This window comes from Sprattus sprattus (genome assembly GCF_963457725.1).
Source record: "Sprattus sprattus genome assembly, chromosome: 20".
NCBI classification, from domain to species: domain Eukaryota; kingdom Metazoa; phylum Chordata; class Actinopteri; order Clupeiformes; family Clupeidae; genus Sprattus; species Sprattus sprattus.
The window spans coordinates 14,073,584-14,084,620 of NC_137918.1; the positions used below are offsets into that span (position 1 = coordinate 14,073,584).

The 11,037-nt window shown below is 42.0% G+C and overlaps 1 protein-coding gene across 2 annotated transcripts in view; it reads right to left on the reverse strand.

The window, feature by feature from the left end:
• The window catches only part of nt5c1aa (5'-nucleotidase, cytosolic IAa), a 24,577-nt gene extending 14,400 nt beyond the window's left edge, over window positions 1-10,177 (reverse strand). The window contains exons 1-2 of one of the 2 annotated variants that reach the window (XM_080859048.1): window positions 9,702-10,177; window positions 5,684-5,728 (exon numbers count right to left, since the gene is read on the reverse strand). In XM_080859048.1, coding sequence (XP_080715174.1) covers window positions 5,684-5,728; window positions 9,702-9,848 — 192 coding nt within the window. In that variant the 5' untranslated portion in view covers window positions 9,849-10,177. Of the gene's footprint in view, window positions 1-5,683; window positions 5,729-9,553; window positions 9,563-9,701 lie in introns of those variants that run through there. The other variant, XM_080859049.1, reaches the window with a different exon arrangement.
• Window positions 10,178-11,037: the final 860 nt, after the last annotated feature.

Sequence of the window (11,037 nt, forward strand, 5' to 3'; positions counted from 1 at the left end):
TATTGCTGTTTTTGTGCTGTATTTGTACTACAAATTCATCATTTGTGCTTTTAAGGGATTTGAGTTCTTAAACTTGTCATCACTCAGCCTCCCACCAATGAACTAATCGCTCCAAAGTGATCTGTCTCACTACGTTTGTGTTGATTTGTGCTACTTTGTTTTAAGCTTGTGACCAACACAAGAACCAATCTCCCACAGATAGTAGTTATCTGGGCCAGATCAGCATGTTACCCTCTAGATCCGCCTGTAACCCACAAACAGTTTCAGCAAGTAGGCAAGATCCGCACAGAAGTTTAAGCTTTATAAACTAAGTGTAGCGTTCAAGTCATACATGATTTCATTAAGCAACCTAGAAAACATTTCTGCAAGTGGCCAATAGTTTGAGCAATTTTCTTTAACCAGAGGACAGCGATGTTCCATAATCATACATTTGGGGGGTCATTAGATCCAACACACCCACCAACTGAACATTAAGTACTTCATGCTTTGAGAGAAACATGTGTCTTTGGCAGTCTGGGTAGGGATCGGTCTGTCAGGTGTGTGGGTGGGGATCTGTCTGTCTGGTGTGTGGGTAGGGATCGGTCTGTCAGGTGTGTGGGTGGGGATCGGTCTGTCAGGTGTCTGGGTGGGGATCTGTCTGTCTGGTGTGTGGGTAGGGATCGGTCTGTCTGGTGTCTGGGTGGGGATCGGTCTGTCAGGTGTCTGGGTGGGGATCAGTCTGTCTTAGGCAGTCTGGGTGGGGTACGGTCTGTCGGTTGTCTGGGTGTGGATCGGTCTGTCAGGTGTCTGGGTGGGGATCTGTCTGTCTGGTGTGTGGGTAGGGATCGGTCTGTCAGGTGTGTGGGTAGGGATCGGTCTGTCTGGTGTCTGGGTAGGGATTGGTCTGTCAGGTGTGTGGGTAGGGATTGGTCTGTCTGGTGTCTGGGTAGGGATTGGTCTGTTGGGTGTCTTGGTGGGGATCGGTCTTAGAGTGTCTGTGTGGGGATCTGGTTGATTTGGATCTAAAACAGATTGCAATGATAGAACCTAGACAGGACAGAGTGGTACTCTTGTACGTGCAGTGGGACACATCGTCTCAAACCACATCTCTGCACCTTCACCCCAGAACACCCTACACCCTCCTCAACCTCCCTTTGATTCCCAGAGGGAGCATGGTCTGAGGGGACTGCCAGGCATGTGACACAGAAACGTGCATGTAACCTGAGAGCTGAGGGGAGCTTCTCACATGATCCACATCGAATAAGTTGGTGGGGGTATGAGTGTGGCATGCTGCGTGGGGCAGTACACGTCATGAAGGTCCCTCTGAAAGGCAGAGGGGAGGGTGTTGCTTGGGGGTAGGGAGGCTTTCGATGAAGTTTGTTTGGCAGAAGAACAGGAGGAGTTGGCATAAGATTTAGGAAGAGTTTGGACAGCTAAAAAATTGTAGGGGTGATTCTGAACACAAAAAGGAAGGCATAAGTTATCATTTGTATTTGGACATATTGTTTTGTTAACTTGTTTTCCAACCTGTTGTCCATATGTTAACTACTGTGTTGCACTGTGTTAAGCTTACCTATATCAGCCACATGTTGACATGCTGTTACAAGTCCACGCAGTGTTATAACCCTTCTAATTTGAACCAGGTGCTAGGAAGAGTGTTTTTTCTAATGAGGCTGCTGAAGATTTAGAGTAAAATGGCTCTTAATGATGAGTACCCTATATCTGTGATAAGTATACTATAAAGAAAGGCGGCCAAGTTCATTGTGTCCATGCTGGGTTCACTTTAGCACCAAACCACCTTTTCATTTTAGTTTAATTTTAAGTCATAACGTATGGTCGTTTTATCTCTTCTCTAGTTCACAATAATTATGTGGCATAGTGAGTTTGTGACAAATTGAACGCAGAGTATTTTCATCATATTTTTTAAAATCTCAATTAAGTGTAATGACAACAACAACTAGAAAATGCATTTCCTGAAGGAAATACCAGTGCATGAAATGCAAAGGTTAAGAAAGGAAGAAGAAAAGAAAGAAGAGTGAAAGAAGGAAAGAAGAAAGGAAAGAAGAGTGGAAGAAGGAAAGACAAAAGGAAAGAAGAGTGAAGAAAGGAGAGAAGAGCGGAAGAAGGAAAGAAGAGTGAAAGAAGGAAAGAAGAAAAGAAAGAAGAGTGAAGAAAGGAAAGAAGAGTGGAAGAAGGAAAGAAGAAAAGAAAGAAGAGTGAAAGAAGGAAAGAACAAAGGAAAGAAGAGTGAAAGAAGAAAATAAGAAAGGAAAGAAGAGTGGAAGAAGGAAAGAAGAGTGAACAAGAGTGGCTCTGGATGAAGAGATAAAGAGAGAGTGAAAATATTGAAAAAAGGAGATAAAAATGGAGTGAAGAAGAGAGATTGAGTGTGAGAGAAAGTTGACTGAGAGAGAAAGATGGAGAGATGGAGAGAAAAAAAGTAGAGAATGGATGGTGTCTTAATGTTCCTAGTTACAGTTAAATTGAGAGGGACAGAGAGAGTAGAGGTTCCTTTGATTTGGTGCAGCTGTCAGTGAAGCACAGGTGCAAGCCAGTTTAAAGACCCTATTATGATGTCATAATGGCCCAATGTAAGTCAATGGGAGAAATTTATATTTGTTTTTCTTTAATATCTTAAAAAGTATAAAGTTTAGAAAAGTGAAAAATACATAGCATAAGTGTCATTTACAAGATCTACGCGTCAAATTTTGAATGAAGTTTCTACATTAAGCGGTTCGGGCTGAATTAATCGCAGAAAAAGGTAACAAGAATAAGAAGAAGAAGAAGAAGCCTAGGAATAACAATACAGGGCATTTCATGCACTGTAATAATATGATATTAATATGTATTAATAAGAAACAATAATTATTCCAAAACCTACCATCTGATATAGTGTAGGCTACAATTGCACGTTTGCATTTTGATTTGAAAAGTGCTGGGAACATAGATTGGATTTGACATGGTCCAACTAGTCACTATTAAAATTAGTTTAGCGGGACTACAAATGCAACAATAATAATTTTTATGGATTCCAGTTAGAACTACACACTCCTAAACCACACCAATTTCCAGAGGAGACAGATAGTAGCCAGCTATGTTTGTGAGCAAGAAGAGAAAACTAGATGAGTGGCAGCAGCTTCTCAAGCAACGCTAGGGTAATAGATGAACCGGCCTAATGCTGAGAAGAGGAAGATCAGCTGGAGAGAATTGTGGGCTATGGATGCTAATCATTTATTCCATCCCACTGCCCATCCTTTTCCCATCCTTTTCTACATTTTTCTACTTTTTTACTGGCTACACTAGCCCCTTGGACTGCCTTTCCTTTATTTAAGTATTTATATCACTTTACACTATCCCCACACACACAAGCACAGGACTCTTTGCACTATCCACACATGCACAGGAACACTTTTGCACTACTTTCCACTACTTGCAGCCATGTCACATGTAAAGCACAATGTTATATGTATATGTTATGTAAACACCCCACCCCCATGTGTACATGTTCTCCATATGTGTATTGTTTTTGTATTTATTGTGATTTTTGTATTTATTACAGTGCATGAAATGCCCTGTATTGTTATTCCTAGGCTTCTTCTTCTTCTTCTTATTCTTGTTACCTTTTTCTGCGATTAATTCAGCTCGAACCGCTTAACGTAGAAACTTCATTCAAACTTTGTCGCGTAGGTCTTGTAAAGGACACTTATGCTATGTATTTTTCACTTTTCTAAACTTTATACTTTTTAAGTTATTAAAGAAAAACGAATCTAAATTTTCCCATTGACTTACATTGGGCCATTATGACATCATAATAGGGTAATTAAACTGGCTTGCACCTGTGCTTTACTGACACCTGCGGCAAGCCTCCAAGGGTCCTCTTCTCTCTGTACCTCTCCATTCAACTGTATAACTAGGAATATTAATAGACACCTTCCATACTGTACTTTTTTTCTCTCTCTCCTTCTTTCTCTCCATCACTCTCACTCTACTTTCTCTCACACTCCATCTCTCTGCTTCACTCTTTTTTTCTCCTTCTTTCAATATTTTCACTCTCTCTTTACTGTCTTTATCCAGAGCCACTCTTGTTCACTCTTCTTTCCTTACTTTGTTTCTTCCTCTCTTCTTTCCTTTCTTCTTTCCTTCTTTCTACTCTTCTTTACTTTCTTCTTTCCTTCTTCCACTCTTCTTTCCTTTCTTCTTCCCTTCTTCCACTCTTCTTACCTTTTTCTTTTCTTCTTTCCTTCTTTCACTCTTCTTTCCTTTCTTCTTATCTTCTTCGGCTCTTCTTCCCTTCTTCCACTCTTCTTCTCTTTCTTCACTCTTCTTTCCTTCTTCCACTTTTCTTTCCTTCTTCCACTCTTCTTTCCTTTCTTCTTTCCTTCTTCCACTCTAATTTCCTTTCTTCACTCTTCTTTCCTTTCTTCTTCCCTTCTTCCACTCTTCTTTCTTTCTTCCACTCTTCTTTCCTTTCTTCACTCTTCTTTCCTTCTTCCCTTCTTTTACTGTTCTTTCCTTTCTTCCTTCCTTCTTTCACTTTTCTTTTCTTTTATTCGTTCTTTCTTAACTTTGCATTTCTTGCACTGGTATTTCCTTCAGGAAATGCATTTTCTAGTTGTGATTCATGTTTGTTTGTAAGTGTAAGCTACTGGATGATCTTAATTTCCCTCGGGATCAATAAAAGTATCCATCTATCTATTTATCTATCTATCTAAAGTCATTGTTGGGGCAACTTATGATATCTTCCCAACTCCAAAGAACCTCAGTCAGTAGGTTGGAATCTGCAAGTTGTGTATGGGTGTTGGCTCATTATAACACATTCTTTCTTTGCACGCGTTTGTTTTAAAATCATTGGTGTGTTTGTTTAAGAATAAATTAGTTGAGGTTAACTCTTTGCCAGTTAATGACAGGGACATTATCATTTATTTTGTGTGAGAGGGGCAGAGAAGTGGGCAACAGATACATTTATTCATTTATTTAACACAGCCAAACACCAAGCAAGTGCAACACAAGACAAAGCAAGACAGCAAATAAGTTACTGAATAGTCCATCAGAAAGTAGCCCCCTACCTGGCGGCTCCAGAAACTCCATAGTGTTACTTTAACCTATGACATGTGTTGCATTTGTAGTCCCGCTAAACTCATTTTAATAGTGACGAGTTGGACCATGTCAAATCCCATCTATATTCCCAGCACTTTTCAAACCAAAATGCAAACGTGCAATTGTAGCCTACACTATATCAGATGGTAGGTTTTGGACGTCATAGTATCTTATTGATGCCGCCCCTGTTTGGTCCCCCCAATGTAAAACACCTTCTGACGCGACTGACTATGTATGCTGATAGTGTGATGGGTGATGTGTGTATCCACATGTGTTGTTTCTGTGTTTGAAGTACATAATAGGTTGGACACTAATGGATGAGAACAGAGATGAAGGTGTTCTCTGTGCTAATGTACTGTTTTTTTTTCCTTTTCAGTCTACATGCTTTGTAAAAATATGGTGATGTGGGGATGAAATACTGAAAGGATGTTGTGACAACTTTAAAGAGACAAGCCAAGCCTAGGTCAAATCCATGGATGATTAAATGGATCTTTTATACATTTACAAACATTGCACAGAAGTGTATGTTTGGTAAAGTGGGTTAGTCGTTAACACACACTCAGGTGAGATGAGAGAGTATCGTCATCATTTGACACAAGATACTTACAAAGAATATGCCTCCCTCCACCTTCCTGACACGTCTCACCGGCTCCTTCACAGAAGGAGAGCAACGAGAGCAAAACACATTCATAAATAAGAAATTAGACACTTGAGGATGTTAACCATACCATTAGATTAAAATGACATCCTGCATAACAAAAACAAACCAGGGAGAGATAGACAACAGACACATCAGAACAGTCCAGGGGCGCAGATAGCACTGGGGACGGATTCATAGTGACCCCGATCCGTCCCCACCACTCTCCCTACGTAAGGCGACTAGCATCAGTTAATAACTCTGCACAGCTGATTAGGCGATGTTAGCGTCCCCCCCAGTTAAAAAATCCCATCTGCACCGCTGGAACAGCCCATGGCCCATAAGGCCTGAACAGGAAGGTCATTTTAAACAGGCACAAGCGTTATCATTGAGGTCTCTTTGAACAGACACAAGCGTGATCATTGAGGTCTCTTTGAACAGGCACAAGCGTGATCATTGAGGTCTCTTTGAACAGGCACAAGCGTGATCATTGAGGTCTCTTTGAACAGACACAAGCGTGATCAGTGAGGTCTCTTTGAACAGGCACAAGCGTGATCAGTGAGGTCTCTTTGAACAGGCACAAGCGTGATCTTTGAGGTCCAAGCATGCAGCCAAAATTCAGAATATTCAGGCTACAGACAGTGCCTGTCAAACTGTGGGAGGAGGAGTGCCTTTACTTATGCTAGGTACAACACACAGCGCGTGTTGCGGCATTCGTCCGTAGTTGTTATATTGGTTAGGTTACTGGTTATGAGTACTCGCATGTGACAGTGAGATGATTTTAGGAAGTCCCCAAACAATAGCACAAGGAATTTAATATCTTTTCCTTTCTATTACTAAAATTACCTGTCTAGAATAAGTAGACCTGCTGTTAATAGAGCGGCTGACAACAAGGGAAAGCTTGTTGACATGTGGCAGCTTGGAAAGACAGCTGGCAGGTGGGAATAGACCCCACTGGGGCTGCTTTGTGCTAGCAACCTGTAGCAGTCGCATCTGTGGCTGATACATGTCAACAAGGGAAAACAGGAAGTTTAAGGGCATCTAAAGAAAACCTAAAGAGGAGAGTGCACAAGAGAGGCCCTAGGACCCTGGACGATCTACAGAAAGTCTGTAAAGAGGAATGTCCTTAAATTCCCTGCACTGTTTTTTTCAACTTTAGAAGATGTTATAGAGGAACAGTCAATGCTGTTTTATTGGCAAAGGAAGGTTGTATTAAAGGCACAATATGCAACAATTATGCTTCAGGATTAGTGTTAGGATAAGCAGTTTAACCTTAAAATAACAGCTTAAAAAAAATTGGGGCGCTACAATGACTTTTAATATGGAGAATTGCGTCCGTGCCAATTAGCAGGGTCGATAGGCATATAACTGCCTTCTGCCCGCCGACCTGACTTTGATTACCTTCTGCCGATCTAGTAAGTAGCCTATTTGCCGTCTTGCTTAGTCTTGTGTTGCACATGATTGATGTTTGACTGTGTAAGGACAGTCGTTGAGTAATTAGTTTGTCATAATGTCAAAGTCAGCACATTTCAAGAGATTTCGTTAGTTTTAGCTGCTAGCATACCTTTAGCGAATAGCTATTAATCCTTAATGCACCTTTAAATGCATTACCCTGGACCAAGTCGCATTAGTGCCTGCTCTTGTGGGTTCAGTTTCTTAGAGCCATGCTGAAAGAACAAACACTCTCCTAAACACGCTCCTGAAAATGGGTTTGCTTTGTTCTGGTCTAGCTTTAGCCTATGAGTTAGTTATGCTTCTGAACCATAGACTGACAGGTCATCTCTCATGTTTAACCCAATCATTAGGCCTATCAGTTAGTGATGCTTCTGAACCATAGACTGACAGGTCATCTCTCATGTTTAACCCAATCATTAGGCCTATCAGTTAGTGATGCTTCTGAACCATAGACTGACAGAGAGGTTATCTCTCATGTTTAATCCAATCATTAGGCCTACTGTATGAGTTAGTTATGCTGCCCCCTAGTGGATCCAGCCCATTGGGAGTTTCCTACAGCCTGGTTCCGCCCACGTATTGCTCACAATAATATTATGGTCTGGACTTTATTTTTACAATTACAAGTGATGGGCCATTCTAAAGGGCCCACCAATCAGTTGTCACTGGGGAGAGACATTCTGTTTTGAAATTGACCGTGTTGCCTCCAGGTTCACAAACCAGTGACAGTGGAGAATGACTGTCATTATTTCCTAAAAACTACAATATTTTAAATTTAAACTGACAGAGGGCAGGAGAAGGATCAATACTTAGAACAACGCTTGTGTGCTGTTCAGTCAATATCAATACAGGGATTATGGGGTTACAGGGATGTCTATTAGAGATGCAGTCTGCGATTCTGGCACAACGTTATTGATAAGAGTTTTTTGAGTGCATACTAGATGAACAAACAGCACTGAATTCAATACAATGTTTACATGCATTTTTTCTTGTTTCAAATTGGCATGACTGGCATTACATCTGTAACACTTGGGGAAAAAATATCTGAACTGTGTCGCATTTACATACAAAACATACCGAAGAAGTTACAGAGACTGCACACACTCAGATACTGAACTCTAAATATGAGTGGGGTGTGTGTGTGTGTGTGTGTGTGTGTGTGTGTGTGTGTGTGTGTGTGTGTGTGTGTGTGTGTGTGTGTGTGTGTGTGTGTGTGTGTGTGTGTGTGTGTGTGTATGTGTGTGTGTATGTATGGTGAGAAGTGAGTGGTTATTTTAGGAGCAGGAAAAGGCCAGCAACACTTGGAGTGAGTTCAAAACACAAGGCACATGGCAGACAGCAGCATGCATAGCATAGCGTTGAGCGCCAGCCTGAGTTTCACACACCTCTTATACCATTCCTCAAACCTCTAGTCTCAAAGTCTCATTTTTCCAATGAGTTTTCTGTATCATACTCTACAGAAGCTCTGTTTTAACACGAAACAAAGATATGTATTTCAATCTAAAATTAGTTGAGTACCAACATGGTGAAGCAAACAAGTAATAAGCTTCAGACCTAACAGGATTTGTGTATATCCTTTTCTTACGAAATAAAGAAACATAGACTGACCACGTACATGTACCTATATGTGTCTGTCAACTGTGTTTTTTCATCATACTGAAAGTTATACAAATTGCTGCCTCTGTTGAAAGTATTTGACTTGGCAAAAAACTATTTAAGTATTGGCTGCTGTCATACCAGCTTCATAAGGTTCAGGCTCATGTAGGATCAGTACAGATTGTCTTGCAGTGTGTTGTGTTGCGGGGATCCTCATTATTGGTGTTGTATATCCAACACAATACGCCAGCATGCAGATCCCCTTGCAGCAGTGTTACCACAAAGAGAAATCAGACAGATTTCAGTGGATAAGAATAGAATAAGAAGAAGGATGATCTTTTCACTTCTATATCTCATTTTTTCTTTAACTTCTCCTCTGTATCTCATGCTTGTTTACCTTTACTCCTTAAATACATATTAACATTTGTATGGATCTCCCAATTGATTCTGCATTTAGAAGTTGCAAAATCTGAATTTGAAGTCCTTCTTTTCTCTTTTATCTTTGAACAGAACCACAGGCAAAGAAATAGCATACCACAGAGTTAGAGACGAGCCAGTAAATGAGCAGTGGGGAGAAGCAGCAAGTGGATACATGGAATGATCCAGCCACATCAGCCGGTGAGGCAGAAGCTTAAGCACAGATGGAGGGAGGCAGTATGACATATCCCTTTCATGGCATTACACTAGCTCGGGGAAATGTTGAGCTTATAAGCTCATACACTCAGACACAATGTGAGACAAACAGGCAGGCAGCAACATTAGAGAGCAGAGGTAATATACAAACACATTAACTGATCTGGGTTTCTTCACATGTGAGACCCACAGGCAGCATCATTAGAGAGCACAGGTAATACACAAACACTCACTGATCTGGGGTTCTTCACATGTGAGACAGACAGGCAGCAACAATAGAGAGCACAGGTAATACACAAACACTCACTGATCTGGGTTTCTTGGTGGAACCCATGTGTTCATAAACATCCTTGCTGCTTTCCCATGATCCTTTGCTGTCACCATTGGAAGTGGTGGGGGCTGGGGTCGCTGCGGCCTCCTGGCCTTTCATGACCTGCACAGGGTCCAAACTCATCCTGCCCAGCTATGTGCATCCAGCAGAACACTCTCACACTCACTCACTCACTCACTCACCCGTCCACACACACATACACACAGGACGGATTCACTGTTGTATGGAACAACAGACACAAACAGATCCTCTGCTCTCCTGAAAGATTCCGTCACAAATGGTGTGCTTGGTCCACTGGTACACGCACTCCTGCTCTCACACACTCCTGAGTGTTCAGGCAGGGCTGTGTTGCGTCTCCTTCTTGGGTGATTTCTGAGTGTGTGCAGAGGGGTTGTACTGTTCCCCTGCCTCTGGTGTTTGTGCGCGTCTCTGTGGTGCTGAATCCTCTCTCCTCTGTGGCTCCCTCAGTCTGCTGCCTCTGATGACGCGGGTGATTTTTTTCCCCCTCCCCTTTCTGTCTCTAATCCCTCCCCCCCTCTCCCTCATGGCTCTCTCCCTCTCCCTCTCCCTCCCTCTCTGCTTTCTATCGCTCACCACTTCAATGTCATTCACCGTTTCGGATCATTTCTCTGCACCTTTCTCTCTGCAGTATCTGTGCATGCACGCGCACAGCATTGGTGTGACATCATCAGTCGCTCCTGGAATGAATGCTTGGTTGTGTGGCTTATCCAAAGTCATTTAGGAGCGTACCGCCAATAATAGCGTTGCCTCAGGATCACTGATGACCCTCTCTCCATCAATGTCACACCTACTGTGATGAGTGACATTTGAATATGCATGAGCTCCAATGCCTACGGACAAACAGGGCTACAGAGAGGGGTTCTCTCCAGTGCCAAACTGAATCTTGTTCCAGTTGGGTTTATTCTGTTTCCTTCAAGCAGTTCATGATCAGGGTTTCCCAGTCCAGCTCCTGGGGCCCTGATTCCTACTACGCCTGATTTCACACTTCAGTCCTGGTCTTTATTTAGCTCACACATCCAGGGGTGTTACGATTATAAAAAAATCACAGGAAAGTAGAAAAGCAGGCAGGACTGACCAACCCTGAATGTACTATTATTGTTGTTGTTGCTATTTGTCACGGCCCTACTAATCAGGCCTGGGGCACCGCCCCTTTTGGGTTACGGCTGTGGCTTATCTGTCTCCTGCAGGGTGCTGAGTTAAATTACTATTACATTTATTTCTGGTATATTGGTAAGTCCAAGGTGTTATACAGTATATACTATGGAATCAACTAAATATTAAAATGTATTTT